The sequence below is a fragment of the Pseudophryne corroboree genome, chromosome 4 (genome assembly GCF_028390025.1).
Source record: "Pseudophryne corroboree isolate aPseCor3 chromosome 4, aPseCor3.hap2, whole genome shotgun sequence".
Taxonomy (NCBI): domain Eukaryota; kingdom Metazoa; phylum Chordata; class Amphibia; order Anura; family Myobatrachidae; genus Pseudophryne; species Pseudophryne corroboree.
This window is the reverse complement of record NC_086447.1, coordinates 660,296,762-660,317,083: the sequence shown is the minus strand read 5'-3', so window position 1 is coordinate 660,317,083 and position 20,322 is coordinate 660,296,762. Positions and strand designations below refer to the sequence as shown.

Below are 20,322 nucleotides of genomic sequence, written 5' to 3'. Positions count from 1 at the left end.
ATCCATTCGTTATGGGAAAAGAATTAGAGAGAAATCCATTGCTAAAAACACGTGCAGAGGGGTAAGAGTATAGATGCAGAATAGTTGCAAAAATTTACCTGAAAACCTAAACCTGGCAAGAACTCTATTCATGTACTGCCAATGAATCCTATCAAAAGCTTTCTCAGCATCGAGCGATAGTAATAATAAGGGGATCTGGTTAGTGGAGTGGGATTCCAACAATAAGAAAAAACTCTTCTGGTGTTGTCTGCCTATTGCAAAGCCAACTTGATCTTGGGCTACAAAGGTGGGAATTAGTTGATTCAGCCTATTTGTGATTTATGTCCATATTTAAAAGTGCTATATGCCTGTAGTTCTGGCATAAAGTCGAGTTTGTGCCAGGTTTGGGTATCGTAACTATCTGAGCCTCCAGCATTACCATCGGGAAGGGATTTACAAAGGCGTTATTATAAAGATTTAATAGGGCAGTGGAAAGGGAGTACTGAAAAGTAGTATAAAACTTTTTAAGAAAACCATCTGGGCTAGGGGCTTTGTCTTTATTGAGAGACTTCAAAAACAGAATGTAGTTCAATAGTCCAAGGGGAGCATAACGCTGAGGCGTCGTCATGGAAGATCGATGGAAGTTGAACTGAGTCTAGAAAGGATTCTATATTGGATGCTGAAGGTTGGGGAATGGAATTATCCCTATTTAAGTTATAAAGCTGTTCATAATAGGAAGCAAATTGAATAGTGATATCTTTCGGATTTGAGGATGAAGACCCATCAGGTTTGGCTAATGCTTTTATTCTATTCATTATATTTTTGCCTCTGAGTTTTCTTGCTAGTAGTTTGCTAGCTCTATTTCCTAAGGCATAAAATTTCTGGTTTAATTTAGAAATTGCGCGTTGAATATGGGAAAGATGTAGGGTATTAAGTTTTCTCTAGCATCAGTTAGGGCCGCGAGGATATTGGGATTTCTAGGAGATTTTTATGTTGAGTCTCTAAGACTAACTTCTTTCTCATAGGCCTGTTGCACTTCATAGATGCGACGTCGTATTCGTGCTGTTGCATGAATTGCAGCACCTCTCATGACTGCCTTGAGAGCGCACCAATAGCTGGTAATGGAGGTGTTTATAGGGTTGTTAAGTGCCAGGTATGAGGATTTTCATCTTCTTTTAAAGATATAGGGGTGATACAGATCTGATCGTAGATGTGCTAAATTTAGCACATCTATGATCAGTTTCTCTGACATGCGGGGGGACGCCCAGCACAGGGCTAGTCCGCCCCGCATGTCAGGCCCTACCCCCACCCCAGCACAGGAACAAAAGCATCTCACGGCAGCGATGATTTTGTACATGACAAGTAGCTCCCTGCCAGCGCAGCTCCTACATGCTGTCAGAGAGCTAACCGCTGCGTCTCGAGTCACAGCGGCTGTGTGTGACATCGTTGTCCGGACCGTGCCGCGGCGCCTTTTGGCAAACCCCCTCCCACCACGCGACTGCCATGTAAAATATATGTTTTATACTTGAGCCCCAGAAAATCCATCGTGGCGGTGTACGGAGCCAAAATTATAAAAAATTTTGATACTCACCTAAGTACAGTCTAAACTTTATTTAATTTATATTAAGGGAATGCTGGTTCCCAAATACTGCAAAAATTGTCAAGCTGGTGGCAAAAGATACAGAGCAATTCTCATGTTTCTGAGAGTCAGTGTAGGCACTAGCCAAAAATAGGATTTTAATTACCTACCGGTAAATCCTTTTCTCGTAGTCCGTAGAGGATGCTGGAGTCCACATTAGTACCATGGGGTATAGATGGGTCCACCAGGAGCAATTGGCACTTTAAGAGTTTAATAATGTGGGCTGGGTCCTCCCTCTATGCCCCTCCTACCAGACTCAGTCTAGAAACTGTGCCCGAGGAGACCGACATACTTCGAGAGAAGGAAATACACAGATAGTGGTGAGATTCATACCAGCTCACACAAACAAGGCAAACCAAGCTAAATAGCTGAAAACATTACTTAAGTACTGCGTTGTTACTTGGTTAACTAAGAACAAAGTCGTACTGAATCAAGTAACAACTGCAGGATAACGAAGCGTCCTCTACGAACTACGAGAAAAGGATTTACCAGTAGGAAATTAAAATCCTATTTTCTCTTATGTCCTAGAGGATGCTGGGGTCCACATTAATACCATGGGGACGTACCAAAGCTCCCAGAATGGGAGGGAGAGTGCGGAAGCTCCTGCAGAACTGATTGAACAAACTTCAAGTCCTCAGAGTCCAAAGTATCGAACCTGTAGAACTTAGCAAACGTGTTTGACCCAGACCAAGTAGTCGCTCTGCAATGCTGTAAAGCCGAGACACCCCGGGCAGCCGCCCAAGAAGAGCCCGTCTTATGAGTAGAGTGGGCCTTAACAGATTTTAGACACGGCAATCCTGCCGTAGAATACGCTTACTGGATAGTGAACCTGATCGAGCGAGAGATCGTCTGCTTAGAAGCAGGACACCCAATTTTCTTGGGATCATACAGGACAAACAGAGTCCGATTTTCTGTGACGAGCAGTACTCTTCACATAGATCTTCAGAGCCCTTACAACATCCAAGGACTTTGAAGAAATTGAGGAGTCAGTAGCAACTAGCACCACAATAGGTTGATTAATATGAAAATCCGACCCAACCTTAAGAAGAAACTGCTGACGTGTCCGGAGCTCGGCCCTATCTTCATGGAAGATCAAGTAGAGGCTCTTACAAGACAAAGCCCCCAAAAACGACACACGTCTAGCAGAAGCTAAGGCCAACAAAGTGACAGCCTTCCACGTGAGAAACTCGACCTCAACCTCCGGTATAGGAACGAACCAATCCGATTGGAGGAACTGTAAGATCCCAGGGTGCTGTAGGTGGTACATAGGGAGGCTGGATGTGCAGAACCCCTTTCAAAAAAAATCTGAACCTCAGGGAGGGAAGCCAGCTGTTTTTGGAAGAAAATGGATAGGGCCGAAATCTGGACCTTTACGGATCTCAACCGCAGGCGCATATCCATACCTGCTTGCTGGAAGAGGAGAAAATGTCCCAGTTGAAACTCCACCGTAGGAAACTTCTTGGATTCACACCAAGACACATTCTGTTTCCAAATGCGATGGTAATGTTTAGACGTTACTCCTTTCCTAGCCTCTATTAGGGTAGGAATAACTTTGTTCAGAATGCCCCCCCGAGCTAAAAACCTGGCGTTCAACTTCCATGTCATCACACGTAGCCACGGTAAGTCTGGAAAGGCGAACGGCACCAGTTGTAACAGGTTCTCCGAAGAGGAAGAGGCCTCGGATATTCCAGCAGAAGATCCAGAAGATCTGCGTACCAAGCCCTTCTTGGCCAGTCCGGAGCAATGAGGATCGCCTGAACTCTTGTTCTCTTTATGAGTTTTAGAATCCTTGGAGTGAGTGGAAGTGGAGGAAAAACGTACACTACCTGGCACACCCACAGAGTCACCAGAGTGTCCACTGCCACTGCTTGTGGATTCCTCGACCTGGAACAGTACTTCCGGAGCTTCTTGTTGAGACGGGAGGCCAACATGTCTATTTGAGGTACACCCCAAAGTCTCGTCACCTCCGTGAACACCTCCGGATGGAGGCCCAACTCTACGGGATGGAGATCGTGTCTGCTGAGGAAGTCCGCTTCCCTGGTGTCTACTCCCAGAACGGAGATTGCGGACAGCGCCAACGCGTGTTTTTCTGCCCAGAGGATAATTTTTGTTACCTCTGACATTGCAGCTCTGCTCTTCGTTCCGCCCTGTCGGTTTATGTAGGCTACCGTCGTTACATTGTCCGACTGCACTTGAATGGCTCGATCTCGCAGAAGATGAGCCGCTTTGAGAAGACCGTTGTACACAGCTCTTAGTTACAGAATGTTTATCAGAAGACTGGATTCCAGGTTTGACCATCTTCCTTGGAAGGCTTCTCCCTGAGTGACTGTGCCCTAGCCACGGAGGCTTGCATCTGTGGTTAGAAGGATCCAGTCCTGAATCCCAAACCTGCGGCCCTCCAGAAGGTGAGATAGTTGCAGCAACCAGAACAGTGAAATTCTGGCTTTCGGAGATAGACGTATCCTCAGGTGCATGTGTAGGCGAGATCCCGACCACTTGTCCAGGAGATCCAGCTGGAAGGACCGAACATGAAACCTTCCGTACTGTAGAGCCTCGTAGGAGGCAACCATCTTCCCGAGAAGATGAATGCACTGATGAACAGATACCCGGGTTGGCTTCTGGACATCCCGGACCACTGCCTGAATCACCAAAGCTTTCTCCTCCGGTAGAAACACCCTCTGCACTTCCGTGTCGAGGATCATCCCCAGAAAAGACAATCTCCTTGTTGGTTCAGGATCCAAATGTGTTTTCTGAGCAGATGAGTCGTGAGAGCAATGGACTGCAACAACGTCTCCCTGGGCGACGACTTTATCAGTAGATCGTCCAGATATGGGATTATGTTCACCCCCTGTCTGCGGAGAACAATTATCTCTGCCATTACCTTGGTGAACACCCTTGGTGCTGTGGAGATGCCGAACGGCAGTGCCTGAAACTGATAGTGACTGTCTAACAGTGCAAATCTGAGATAAGCCTGGTGCAGCAGCCAAATCGGAATGTGGAGGTACGCATCCTTGATATCCAGGGATACCAGAATCACTCCCTCCTCCAGACAGGAGATCACCGCTCTCAGAGACTCCATTTTGAATTTGAATTCCCTCAGGTAAGGGTTTAGCGACTTCAAGTTCAAAATTAGTCTGACCGAACCATCCGGTTTCGATAAGACGAAAAGGTTAAAATAGTAACCCTTGTTTTGCATATGCGGTGGAACTGGGACAATGACCTGTGACATTTCCAAATTTCGGATGGCGTCCTGTAGGATAGCCCTGTCTGTCAGCAATGCTGGCAAGCCTGATTTTTAGAATCGGTGAGGTGAAACTCCAGTCTGTACCCCTGGAACACAATATCCTGTACCCAGGGATCCAGGCCGGACAACATCCGGACGTTGCTGAAACGTCTGAGTCTTGCACCCACCAGCCCGTCCTCCAGGCTGTGCGGTCCACCGTCATGCTGGGGATTTTGAGGAACCAGAAGCAGGTTTCTGGTCCTGGGAGCCTGCGGGTGTAGGCTTCTTGGATTTTGCACGACCACCCCTAAAGGTGGTGGTATTAGGCTTGGACCTTTTTGTTCTAGCGGTACGAAAGGACTGCGATGCAGTTGGGGAAAAAGGTTTCCTCGTATAAGGGCCCTCATTCCGAGTTGTTCGCTCGCAAGCTGCTTTTAGCAGCATTGCACACGCTAAGCCGCCGCCTACTGGGAGTGAATCTTAGCTTATCAAAATTGCGAACGAAAGATTCGCAATATTGCGAAAAGACACTTCTTACCAGTTTCTGAGCAGCTTCAAACTTACTCGGCATCTGCGATCAGTTCAGTGCTTGTCGTTCCTGGTTTGACGTCATAAACACACCCAGCGTTCGCCCAGACACTCCTCCGTTTCTTCAGCCACTCCCGCGTTTTTCCCAGAAACTGTAGCGTTTTTTCACACACTCCCATAAAACGGCCTGTTTCCGCCCAGAAACACCCACTTCCTGTCAATCACATTACGATCACCAGAACGAAGAAAAAACCTCGTAATGCCGTGAGTAAAATACCTAACTGCATAGCAAATTTACTTGGCGCAGTGCGAACATTGCGCATGCGCAGTTAGCGGAAAATCGCTGCGATGCGAAGAAAAATACCGAGCGAACAACTCGGAATGACCCCCAAGGTGTAGCAGAGAGAAGGAAAGGTGACTTACCTGCGGTTGCCGTGGAAATCAATGCATCCAATGCTTCCACAAATAGAGCCTGACCTGTGTAAGGTAGGGTCTCTACATTTCTCCTGGATTCTGTGTCTGTAGACCATTGGTGTAGCCAGAGTCCCCTGTGAGCAGAGACCGACATGGAAGATATCTGTGCAGTCAGCGTACCCAGGTCCTTCATGGATTCCACCATGAATCCTGCAGAATCCTGTATGTTACGTAAAAACAATTAAATGTCACTTCTAGCCATTGTATCTAAATCCTCTAGTAATGTGCCTGACCACTTTACTATGGCTTTAGAAATCCATGCACAGGCAATGGTGGACCTTAACGCCACTCCCGAAGCAGTGTATATGGATTTGAGCGTAGTGTCAATCTTACGATCAGCCGGTTCGTTTAACATGGTAGAACCAGGGACAGGTAAAACCACCTTATTAGACAGTCTGGAGACAGATGCGTCAACTATGGGTGGGTTTTCCCACTTTTTTCGATCGTCCTCAGGGAAGGGAAAGGTAACTAGGACCCTTCTGGGGATCTGGAATTTTTTCTCCGGGTTTTCCCAGGATTTTTCAAATATAGCGTTAAATTCTTTAGACGCAGGGAAGGTTAGCAAGGCTGTTTTATTGTCAGTAAAGTAAGCCTCCTCAACTTGCTCAGGTGGCGTGTCAGTAATGTGTAATAAATCTCTAATGGCATCAATCATGAGATGCACCCCCTTTGCAAGGGATGCTGCCCCCCTTAGCACGTCCCCATCACGGTCTGCTGTATCAGAGTCGGTAATCGTGTCATCTTGCATAATCTAGGCAAGGGCACGTTTCTGTGGGAACATGCTAGGGGGTCTTTTGCCGGAATAGGAACAGAACCTGACCAAACTGCCATAGAATTCTTTAACACCTGAGTTTCTGTCTCAGTATGCGCTACCCTAGTGGAAATCTGAGAGATCATTCCTTTAATAGAAGTTAACCACTCAGGCTCAATTATAGGGATCTGAGACAAGACCGTACATTCCTGTGTACATGGAATGGATTCTTCCTGAGAAAACACATCCTCTGCAGCATATGACACAGAGTCCCTAGACATGGCTATGGGAGATTAGAAGCACCCACACACACAGGGAATTGTAGACACAGTTTCCCTTTAAGTATGCCACAGAGAGACACAGAGATTGGAGCCAACCCACACACAGCACTTCCTGAGGTAGATATAATACAACTACCTAGTGCTTACTGTGTACCTTAATAGACTACACAGTATTTACACAGTCTCCCCCCCCCCCTTCTAGAACACCCTGGTACCGCACAGGATAGCTTGAGTTGCGCTGAGGGACCGTTTCCCCTGTCAGCGTCTGTGTACAGGAACCGCAGGCAGGAAAATGGCGCTGAACGCTGCTAGGTCCGCACTGAGGAAAAGTTCCGCCCCCTGAAGATGGCGCATATTCCCGCACAAATTCTTTATACTGGCCTGAGGATTCCGTCGCTGCTGGGGTGAGCATTCCCCTGTGGCGGGGCGCGATCTGTCCCCTCTGGAGCTCAATGTCCAGTCAGCGGAGACAGTGGCTCAGACCCCTCAGTCCCTCCTGTAAAAAAATAAACTCTAAAATAAACTTTTTCTAAGAAAGCTCTGGAGAGCTCCCCTAGCTGTGACCGGCTCCTCCGGGCACATTTTCTAAACCGAGTCTGGTAGGAGGGGCATAGAGGGAGAAGCCAGCTCACACTATTAAACTCTTAAAGTGGCAATGGCTCCTGGTGGACCAGTCTATACCCCATGGTACTAATATGGACCCCAGCATCTTCAAGGACGTAAGAGAAATACAGTTTGGCCTGTAATTAGGTGAGTGCACAGCATGTATGATTTTTTTTTTCCATACATAAATAGTGTGGTCCCATACCTCAGAACACGGTATACACACTGGAGGAAGTATTTATATATATATATATATATATATATATCACACACATATATACACGCATACATACAGTTGTGCTCATAAGTTTACATACCCTAGCAGAATTTGTGATTTTCTGGCCATTTGTCAGAGAATATGAATGATAACTCACAAACTTTTCTTTCACTCATGGTTAGTGGTTGGGTGAAGCCATTTATTGTCAAACAACTGTGTTTACTCTTTTTAAATCATAATGACAACAGAAACTACCCAAATGACCCTGATCAAAAGTTTACATATCCCAGTTCTTAATACCGTGGCCAGAAAAAGCACAAATTCTGCTAGGGTATGTAAACTTATGAGCACAATTGTATATATCATTACTGTGAGAGAATCTGATAGCAGCTGTTGATGGTGGTCTCAGAATGGTCCATTAAGTTACCGAAGTAGACAGACAAGTGAGATTTACCAATGGCAGTGCTGATTTTAATATACTGAAGAAGTAAGCTGCAAGTGGTTGCAAATACATTTATTGTGCTGGGTGGTAACCAGAAATTACTATTATTTACTAAAATACTGGAGAGTGCCCTTCGATTTGGTTTTATATATAAGTGATGTGCGGTGAGGTATATCCTTTCCTGGAAAAAAGGGGGGAACCTGGATTGCACATCCTAATACTAAAGATATCAAGAGGTGCTATCATGCTGAGGCTTCTAATACAGGTTGAGTATCCCATATCCAAATATTCCGAAATACGGGATATTCCGAAATACGGACTTTTTTGAGTGAGAGTGAGATAGTGAAACCTTTGTTTTTTGATGGCTCAATGTACACAAACTTTGTTTAATACACAAAGTTATTAAAAATATTGTATTAAATGACCTTCAGGCTGTGTGTATAAGGTGTATATGAAACATAAATGAATTGTGTGAATGTACACACACTTTGTTTAATGCACAAAGTTATAAAAAATATTGGCTAAAATGACCTTCAGGCTGTGTGTATAAGGTGTATATGTAACATAAATGCATTCTGTGCTTAGATTTAGGTCCCATCACCATGATATCTCATTATGGTATGCAATTATTCCAAAATACGGAAAAATCCGATATCCAAAATACCTCTGGTCCCAAGCATTTTGGATAAGGGATACTCAACCTGTACTATGCTGGGGAAAGAGAGATGCAGATGCACACTCTCTTTCCCCAGCATATCCTTTCCTGTCATACTCCAGTATACACCAGATTTTTGTCTATATAAAGTATATGAAATATACAAAGACTATATTATAAATATCTCTTTGTATTATTCTAATAGTTTTTATAGTCAAAACACTGGAGTAAAGTCTGACAGATGAGACACTGCCTCCCCTGCCTACTGTATCTTTTCCACACATCTCTCATCAAAACTCACCAAATTTTTAGCAGTATGCACTGCTGCACCTTTGTCTAATGCCCACATGAACACTTGGTTTCATGTATTGTATGTAAATTTGTCTCTGATATCAGCCAGTGCCCCTGTAGCCAATTACCTCACTGATTACAGATGTGTCCCTTTAGATCCTTGCCCACGATGCTCTATAGATCGCGGCATGGCTTGCTGTCGCATACCTTTGCGGGACTGTGCATTATATGCACCGAGCGTGGGGCATCTGTTTTAAGTAGCAGCAAGTGGTTCCGCTTTCCACTACTATAAATACATATTTTTTTATTATATATATATATATATATATATATATATATATATATATATATATATAAAAATTTGAAAATGTCCCTGCCATACTCGCAGATGCTTAGAATCAGAAGAATTAATTCTGATTCAGTCTTAGCAGAAAGACAGATTAATTTGTTGATTGAGAAACTGATTGTTAGAGGTCATCCTAGTAATGATCTTTTGAAAACTTAAGATCGAGTATTAAACATGGATCGTAACTTATTATTACAGAAACGTAAAATTGAGATTGACAAAAAAACATTTTCCGATAGTTAATCAATTTAATACACAGTCTAGGACTATCAATTCAGTTATTAAAAAACATTGGCAGGTTATAAAAATAAGAATTTACTCACCGGTAATTCTATTTCTCGTAGTCCGTAGTGGATGCTGGGAACTCCGTAAGGACCATGGGGAATAGCGGGCTCCGAAGGAGGCTGGGCACTCTAGAAAGATCTTAGACTACCTGGTGTGCACTGGCTCCTCCCACCATGACCCTCCTCCAAGCCTCAGTTAGGTACTGTGCCCGGACGAGCGTACACAATAAGGAAGGATTTTGAATCCCGGGTAAGACTCATACCAGCCACACCAATCACACCGTACAACTCGTGATATGAAACACAGTTAACAGTATGAAACAATAGAGCCTCTCAACAGATGGCTCAACAATAACCCGATTTAGTTAACAATAACTATGTACAAGTATTGCAGACAATCCGCACTTGGGATGGGCGCCCAGCATCCACTATGGACTACGAGCAATAGAATTACCGGTGAGTAAATTCTTATTTTCTCTGACGTCCTAGTGGATGCTGGGAACTCCGTAAGGACCATGGGGATTATACCAAAGCTCCCAAACGGGCGGGAGAGTGCGGATGACTCTGCAGCACCGAATGAGAGAACTCCAGGTCCTCCTCAGCCAGGGTATCAAATTTGTAGAATTTAGCAAACGTATTTGCCCCTGACCAAGTAGCTGCTCGGCAAAGTTGTAGAGCCGAGACCCCTCGGGCAGCCGCCCAAGAAGAGCCCACCTTCCGTGTGGAATGGGCTTTTACAGATTTTGGCTGTGGCAGGCCTGCCACAGAATGTGCAAGCTGAATTGTACTACAAATCCAACGAGCAATAGTCTGCTTAGAAGCAGGAGCACCCAGCTTGTTGGGTGCATACAGGATAAACAGCGAGTCAGATTTTCTGACTCCAGCCGTCCTGGAAACATATATTTTCAGGGCCCTGACAACGTCTAGCAACTTGGAGTCCTCCAAATCCTTAGTAGCCGCAGGCACCACAATAGGCTGGTTCAGGTGAAACGCTGACACCACCTTAAGGAGAAACTGGGGACGAGTCCTCAATTCTGCCCTATCCATATGGAAAATCAGATAAGGGCTTTTACATGATAAAGCCACCAACTCTGACACTCGCCTGGCTGAAGCCAAGGCCAATAACATGACCACTTTCCACGTGAGATATTTCAGATCCACGGTTTTTAGTGGCTCAAACCAATGTGATTTTAAGAAACTCAACATCACGTTGAGATCCCAAGGTGCCACAGGAGGCACAAATGGGGGCTGAATATGCAGCACTCCTTTCACAAATGTCTGAACTTCAGGTACTGAAGCTAGTTCTTTTTGAAAGAAAATTGACAGAGCCGAGATCTGTACCTTAATGGAGCCCAGTTTTAGGCCCATATTCACTCCTGCTTGCAGGAAATGCAGAAATCGACCTAGTTGAAATTCCTCTGTTGGTGCCTTTTTGGCCTCACACCATGCAACATATTTCCGCCATATGCGGTGATAATGCTTTGCTGTAACATCTTTCCTGGCTTTAATAAGCGTAGGAATGACTTCCTCCGGAATGCCCTTTTCCTTCAGGATCCGGCGTTCATCCGCCATGCCGTCAACGCAGCCGCGGTAAGTCTTGGAACAGACAGGGGCCCTGCTGCAACAGGTCTTGTCTGAGCGGCAGAGACCACGGGTCCTCTGAGATCATCTCTTGAAGTTCCGGGTACCACGCTCTTCTCGGTCAATCCGGAACCACGAGAATTGTGCTTACTCCTCGCTTTCTTATTATTCTCAATACCTTTGGTATGAGAGGTAGAGGAGGGAACACATAAACTGACCGGTACACCCACGGTGTCACTAGAGCGTCCACAGCTATCGCCTGAGGGTCTCTTGACCTGGCGCAATACTTCTCTAGTTTTTTGTTTAGGCGGGACGCCATCATGTCCACCTGTGGACGACCCCATTGATTTACAATCATTTGGAAAACTTCTGGATGAAGTCCCCACTCTCCCGGGTGGAGGTCGTGCCTGCTGAGAAAGTCTGCTTCCCAGTTGTCCACTCCCGGGATGAACACTGCTGACAGTGCTAGTACATGATTCTCCGCCCATCGGAGAATTTTTGTGGCTTCTGCCATCGCCGTCCTGCTTCTTGTGCCGCCCTGTCGATTCACATGGGCGACTGCCGTGATGTTGTCTGACTGGATCAGCACCGGCTGGTGTAGGAGCAGGGATTTTGCTTGACTTAGGGCATTGTAAATGGCCCTTAGTTCCAGAATATTTATGTGAAGGGCAGTCTCCTGACTTGACCATAGTCCTTGGTAATTTCTTCCCTTTGTGACTGCCCCCCAACCTCGTAGGCTGGCATCCGTGGTCACCAGGACCCAGTCCTGTATGCCGAATCTGCGGCCCTCCAGAAGATGAGCACTGTGCAGCCACCACAGAAGAGACACCCTGGTTCGTGGAGACAGGGTTATTAAACGATGCATCTGAAGATGCGATCCGGACCACTTGTCCAACAGGTCCCACTGAAAAATTCTGGCATGGAACCTGCCGAATGGAATTGCTTCGTAAGAAGCTACCATCTTTCCCAGGACCCGCGTGCAGTGATGCACCGATACCTGTTTTGGTTTTAGGAGGTCTCTGACTAGAGAAGACAACTCCCTGGCTTTCTCCTCCGGGAGAAACACTTTTTTCTGGGCCGTGTCCAGAATCATTCCCAGGAACATTAGACGTGTCGTGGGGACCAGCTGTGACTTTGGGATATTCAGAATACAACCGTGCTGGCTCAGCACTTCCTGAGATAGTGCTACTCCCACTAACAACTGTTCCTTGGATCGTGCCTTTATTAGGAGATCGTTCCAGTATGGGATAATTAAAACTCCCTTTTTTCGAAGGAGTATCATCATTTCCGCCATAACCTTGGTAAATACCCTCGGTGCCGTGGAGAGTCCAAACGGCAGCGTCTGGAATTGGTAATGGCAATCCTGTACCACAAATCTGAGGTACTCCTGGTGAGGATGGTAAATGGGGACATGCAGGTAAGCATCCTTGATGTCCAGGGATACCATGTAATCGCCCTCGTCCAGGCTTGCAATAACCGCCCTGAGCGATTCCATCTTGAACTTGAATTTTTTTATGTATGTGTTCAAGGATTTCAAATTTAAAATGGGTCTCACCGAACCGTCCGGTTTCGGCACCACAAAAAGTGTGGAATAGTAACCCCGGCCTTGTTGAAGTAGGGGTACCTTGATTATCACTTGCTGGGAATACAGCTTGTGAATCGCTGTTAGCACCGCCTCCCTGTCTGAGGGAGCAATCGGCAAGGCGGATTTTAGGAAACGGCGGGGTGGAGTCGCCTCGAATTCCAGCTTGTATCCCTGAGTTACTATTTGAAGGATCCAGGAATCCACCTGTGAGCAAGCCCACTGATTGCTGAAATTCCTGAGGCGGGCCCCCACCGTACCTGGCTCCGCCTGTGAAGCCCCACCGTCATGCGGCGGACTTGGAAGAGGAAGCGGGGGAGGACTTTTGTTCCTGGGAACCTGCTGTTTGCTGCAGCCTTTTTCCCCTGCCTCTGCCTTTTGGAATCTGCATCTCCAGTCCACTGGCGAGTCCATAAGCATCTCCTAGCAGAGATGGATAATGCACTTACTTTAGGTGCCAGCCGGCAGATTTCCCTCTGTGCATCTCTCATGTATAAGACTGAGTCTTTGATATGGTCAATTGTTAACAGGATCGTGTCTCTGTCTAACGTGTCAATATTTTCTGACAGTTTATCTGACCACGCAGCGGCAGCACTGCACATCCATGCTGACGCAATAGCTAGTCTGAGTATAATGCCTGAGTGTGTATATACAGACTTCAGGATCGCCTCCTGCTTTCTATCAGCAGGTTCCTTAAGGGCGGCCGTATCCTGGGACGGTAGTGCCACCTTTTTAGACAAACGTGTGAGCGCTTTATCCACCCTCGGGGGTGTTTCCCAACGTAACCTATCCTCTGGCGGGAAAGGGAACGCCATTAGTAGCTTCTTAGGAATTACCAATTTCTTATCAGGGGAAGCCCTCATCTGACGGGGGAAAAACTACAGGTAGTTTTTTCTCCCCAAACATAATACCCTTTTTTGTGGTACCTGGATGTAAATCAGAAATATTTAACACCTCTTTCATTGCCTCAATCATGCAGTGAATGGACTTAACGGGCATTAAATTTGACTCATCGTCGTCGACACTGGTGTCAGTATCCGTGTCGACATCTACTTGTGCCACCTGAGATAGCGGGCGTTTCAGAGCCCCTGATGACTTTTGAGACACCTGGACAGGCACGAGCTGAAGACTCGGCTGTCCCACAGTCGGCATGTCGTCAAATTTTTTATGTAAGGAGTCTATACGTGCACTCATTTCCTGCCATAATACCATCCACTCAGGTGTCTGACCCCCAGGGGGTGACATCCCTGCTAAAGGCATCTGCTCCTCCTCCACATCATTATCCTCCTCAAACATGTCGACACAGCCGTACCGACACACTCCACACACACAGGGAATGCTCAAACAGATGACAGGACCCACAAAAGCCCTTTGGGGGGACAGAGTAAGAGTATGCCAGCACACACCAGAGCGCTATATATATATATATACAGGGACTAACTGAGTTATGTCCCTAATAGCTGCTTTTCAATATAATATACTGTATACAGTGCCAATTTTAATGCCCCCCCTCTCTTTTCCCTCTTACTGTACTGTAGAATTGCAGGGAAGAGCCAGGGAGCTTCCTTCCAGCCAAGCTGTGAGGGAAAAATGGCGCCAGTGTGCTGAGGAGATAGGCTCCGCCCCTTTTTCGCGGCGTATTCTCCCGCTTTTTATGTGATTCTGGCAGGGGTATTTACCTCATATATAGCCCCAGGGGCTATATATTGAGGTATTTTAGCCAGCGAAGGTGTTTTTATTGCTGCCTCAGGGCGCCCCCCTCAGCGCCCTGCACCCTCAGTGACCGGAGTGTGAAGTGTGTATGAGGAGCAATGGCGCACAGCTGCAGTGCTGTGCGCTACCTTGGTGAAGACAGGATGTCTTCATGCCGCCGATTTTCCGGACCATCTTCTTGCTTCTGGCTCTGTAAGGGGGACGGCGGCGCGGCTCCGGGACAGAACATCAAGGCTGGGCCTGCGGTCGATCCCTCTGGAGCTAATGGTGTCCAGTAGCCTAAGAAGCCCAATCCGGTTGCAAGCAGGCGAGTTCGCTTCTTCTCCCCTTAGTCCCTCGCTGCAGTGAGCCTGTTGCCAGCAGGTCTCACTGAAAGTAACAAATTCTAAGACTATAACTTTCTAAGAGCTCAGGAGAGCCCCTAGTGTGCATCCAACCTCGGCCGGGCACGAAATCTAACTGAGGCTTGGAGGAGGGTCATGGTGGGAGGAGCCAGTGCACACCAGGTAGTCTAAGATCTTTCTAGAGTGCCCAGCCTCCTTCGGAGCCCGCTATTCCCCATGGTCCTTACGGAGTTCCCAGCATCCACTAGGACGTCAGAGAAAACGGATTCTATCTTCCGTTTGATAATGTGAATCCTATGCCTTGCTATACTCGTGGGCAGAATATGAGGGAATTTTTGGTCCGTGCAGACATTAGTAATTATATTGAGGATAAACCATAAAAATTTTTATCAAAAAAGAAAACGGGCTGCTTTAAATGCGACTGTACAACATGCAGTTTCTTAATAACAGGTGATTCGTTTTATCATCCGCATACCGGAAAGAAATATTTGATTAGGTATCGTTTAACATGCAACTCAACTTATGTGATATACGAAATTGTCTGTCCCTGTGGTCTATCCTATATAGGGAAGACCCAGGGCGGATTTAAGGATCGTATGTCAATGCACCGATCCTCGATCAGGGCAGAATTGAGTAGTGAAAAAATCTGAACAACCAGTGGCACGACATTTTTAAACACAGTGTAGCGAGTATTAGGTACCGCATGATAGATTGGGTAAAGAGACCATTGAGGGGTGGTGATTGTATCCGATTGCTACTACAAAGAGAAGCCCAATGGATACATTGATTGGGTGTGTTATCTCCCCGTGGGTTAAACGAACATTTAAGCTTTAATTGTTTTTAAGTATCATGATTTAGTGGACACCGAATATGGAATTAAGTTATATGTATGTGGTACTTCTCTAATAGATACTCTGCTAAATTAACATTGCTTTATCTTCATAGAACCGCTGCTTTGTATATTTTTGTTTCTGTGGTGATGGATGTCACAGACGTGATGACATCACAGTTACCGATGCCGGGGAGGAAGTTCCGGTGGGACTCCCGGCGCGGATGGTTTCACAGGGTGTTCAGCTATAAAAGGTATGTTAATCTGTTTGTGCATTTTATATCCTGACGATAGTGCATAAAGGGCACTGAAACGTTGCTATACCAATTTGGTTTCTGAGCGATTATTTATGCTGAGTGCCGCACTAGTGCTATGCTACATTTATACGTCCAGTATATGTGAAGGCACCAGCAAAGTAAGCCTGTAATCGTGGAGTGCCGGTCCTGTGGTTTTCTATATATACACGAGATAAAATACAGACGAGCATAACGGCAGGAGCACAGAAACACTAACATGTGAATGCAATAAGCGACAAGGTGTGTTTATAACAGGTGGCTACTTAAGTTAGCTGCTACTGAGAAAAGATATATGACATGTGACCACAATATAGAATAAAACGCTCAGAATAAAACACCAGAGCAGCCAGCAAAACTAGCAACTGCAATAAGTACCAAAACACCTACACAGAAAATCAGTTACCTGTTGTTCCTAACAGAGTAGGCAAATACTTGCAAACAAGTCAAGTGAGCGAAACATGGTGTGTGTGAACTTTAATCAGGAAGCGTTTACCTGGCAAAATGAATTGCAGTATCTGGCAAATTTGCACTGGGAGCATCGCTGAAGTTTTTCAGTCCTAAAATACAAACAAAAGAAGATACAGAAATAATATGCATTTGTAATGTGGGCAAGTGATATGCATTGATGTCATTTTTCTTTATTTCTCAACACCTATTAATGGCAATGCTGTTACTTAAAAAAAAAACTAAAATGCAAAAAAATATACAAAATAAAAATCAATAAAGAACCTCACCATATATTCTATGGTGTTAGTCCACCTTGATAATGTGTAACCTGTGTGATCCACTGCACTGCTCTCACATGTATTATACTAAAGAACTTGCAGGAGAGAGAAAAAGAAATATAGTAGAGGCTTTATTTTTCAAGCGATATGGACCAGCACCCATTCTTGTTAACAACTGTTATTATATTGCACTTGCCAGTAGCTCATAAACTTATTACTAAAACTGCATGTTCTGGCTCGTGAAAATCCTACAAGAGCCCACGATGAGGCGAAATGACCCAGACTTTGCGGGTATGTAATCAGGTTCGGGGGTTTTTTTTCGCCTAGGCAAACAAATTGGGACTTTTTGTTATTTTTAGGGTAAATGGGGATTCGCCATATTCAATAGCAGTGCCATTTTTTCACCTAGACGAAAAATTCAGCAGGAGCAAAACACACATGCATCGGCAAATCCACATGTTTTCTCACCTGTGCAAACCCAGGCATTTTTTGCCGATTTTGAAGTATTTTTCACTGATGGTGAAAAGGCATTGGCGAAAAGGCCTTAAAAAACAGCCAAAAATGGGCTGTAATTTAATAGGCAGGAGGGCCAAATCAACAGCTCCAAGATCACCGGATGCATAACTCCCTATTAGTTACTCATACAAATAGTAGGTGTACCCACACCGGTATGCAGTCAGAAAGTTCCCAGTCAAAATGTCAACATTCTCATGGTGGCAACAGAAGGTTGATATTCATGATGTTGAAATGGTTAAAAGGTCATCATTATTAATGACACCTGTAAAATATCGACATTGACAGAATATTGACATTACCAAGTATGTCTACATTTCAGCAATGTGGACATAACATCAGTGTCAACATGCTGAATGTCAACATGCTGAATGTCAACATTATGAACATTTCAACATAGTCAATGTTAACATTACCATGTTGGCATCCTCATGTCAGCATAATGAATTTCAACATTGTTAAATGATGAATAAATATAGCACAATAGCTATACCAGAGTGTCAAGGGACTACACACATTACATAGCATCATTTTCTATATACAGTAGTAGCAAATAATGCAACTTCTTGTTTTATCCTTGTGCCAAAAACAGTTAAAAAAATAAATAACATACTGACAGCAAATGTGCTTCCATTATGATAGAATTAATGTTTTCTCTTTTAAACCAATTTGTTAAAAGGTAATTAAATTCACATATCCACAATAGATGTTGTATAGCCAATATAAGCAAAAATCCACCTCAAAACTAGTAGGTGAGTTTTCTAGATAGTAGGTAAGAAGGTAAGACAGTGCAACTAATCATTTTATATAAGATATCAAATACTAAAACACTCTTCATATTAGCCACCTTGATTCTTGCTCCCGCTGTCCAGGTAAATTGCCAATGCAAAACACTGCTGTCTTATGCTGCTTTCACATCGCAAACCCTGCTTTTGAAACAGTTCTTTAAACGGTTCTTAAAACGGGTCTGAGCAGTTAAACCCCCTTCACATCGCATGTTGTAACTGGTATATTACCATTTCATTACCGTTTTGGTATCTTTCACACTGAACCCGTTTCTCCCATAGAAAACAGTGGTTGTCATTTTAAATGGAATTTTCTGGCCCACACATTATTAATAATTATTAATTAATTATTAATTAATAATTTGGCTAGTCGTACGATGGAACCCAGCAGCTTCAAGCATCTTTACCATGTTTTTGTAGATTACTGCATCCTTCACTGTCCCAGTGATTTGTCTATATATTTCTGCATCCCCTCTCATCCTAAGCAGCTCCCTAACCTCCTCATCACTCCAATTTGACATTTTAAACTGTATTCTGTATAATAAAATGCATCTTCACTCTCATGCGTTTCCTCCAGCTTATTTCCTGCTTCTGCCTGGTGACATCACGCATGGAGACAGCCTATCACCTTCTGTGGTTTGGAAATACCGTTTCTGAGCCTTTCACATTGCACAATGAAACGGGTCTGAACCGTGTAGGACACTGCTTTTTAACCGTTTTAAAATACCAGTAATCTGTAACCAGTAAATTTAAAGTGGCCCTTTCACACCACAGCTAGAACCGTTTTGGAAGGCTTAAAAAACTGCAATTTACCGGGTTATAGCTGCGGTGTGAAAGGGGTATCAAGGTGCATATACACTGGGCCCAGCGTGTATGCACAGCGATGATCGCTGACATCGCTGGGATGAAAAGCGCTCAGAGCATACACACTGAGCGCGTTTCCCCCCTGCCCAGCGATGTCAGCGGGGGTGAGCGGCTTTCCATAGCAGGATGCTATGGAAAGCCGCTCACCCTGCCGTTCATCTATTGGTAATACCAGTAGCTGAAAGCAGCTCAACACACCAAAAGTGAGATGGTTTCAGCTCAAAATCGCATACTGTATATATTTATTAACAGTTTCTTATATAGCGTAGCGTATTCTGTTGCTCTTTACAATTAGAACAACAGTAATAGAACAAAACTGGGTAAAAACAGACAGATATAGAGGTAGGAAGGCCCTGCTCGCAACCTTACAATCTATAGGGAAATAGGCATTGATACACAAGGATAGATGCTACCAGTTACATAATGGTCCACCAGATTGCTAGGTTCTGTTATAGAAATTAATTTGAGGATAAGCCAGGATCAGATGAAACAGCATAGTCGGTTTATTCATATGCATACATATGGGTGTCTCAGTACCCTAATCGAGAGACAATTTGGTTACACAGGGTCCAGGTTTAAATAGGCATTGTCAAACCCACAGAGTGTCACAGCTGAAACCACAATTAATCACACAGTATACCTTAAAAAGACTTATTGCTAATATCTAGACACAGCACTATTTATAATTATAAGCATGAAGGACCAAATGGTAGTCAAACATGAGTCACTTGTCAAGAGGATATACAAAGAATTGGCGCTCCACAGTACACACACACCCAGTTAGACTCAGGCGGCCGCTCACCAGTTGTGGGCGGGCAGCCCTAACGATGGATCAAAAATGTTGTAATGGAAAGAAACGGGAGCGCTGAATGAGTCTAATATATATATTTATTAATTAAATTATTAATAAAACAGTGTTTCATTAAACACATAAATGAAAATAAAAATGCAAGTACATAAAATAACCTAATGAAAAATTGATAAGGTGAAATAGAAGAATAATGTTAAAAAAATCACATGAGTGCATGAAGTTAAATATGACTGCAATATAGCACCTGAAAAGACATAAATGGATAAAGTCTTTGTAGACCTTAATTAAAAAAATGCATGCAATAATGCTTCGTAATTTTCAGCCGTGCGTCCACGGACTGAAATAGATGTAAGTGGGAGACTGTTAAGAGGTACCTCTATTAGGAATCACTGTTAGAAAGTGCAGTCTCTCCTCCTTATGCACATAAGAGCCGCGTTATAGTATCGGAGACGGCTCAATTAGGCCGGGCAAGCAGTGTCCCAGTGCTGGAAGTGTGAACACCGGCACTGTGCTGATGTGTAATTACTAGATGGTAGTGGTATGGAAAAACCAATTGCTCCTGTAGT

At 44.6% G+C, this 20,322-nt stretch overlaps 1 protein-coding gene across 3 annotated transcripts in view; it reads right to left on the bottom strand.

Annotated features, from left to right (window-relative positions):
* Positions 1-20,322, bottom strand: part of SMYD3 (SET and MYND domain containing 3) — a 1,661,405-nt gene that overhangs the window by 1,370,690 nt on the left and 270,393 nt on the right. For all 3 annotated transcript variants that reach the window (XM_063917806.1, XM_063917805.1, XM_063917807.1), the window contains exon 2: positions 16,552-16,615. In XM_063917806.1, the coding sequence (XP_063773876.1) occupies positions 16,552-16,615 (64 nt within the window). The remainder of the gene's footprint in view (positions 1-16,551; positions 16,616-20,322) is intronic.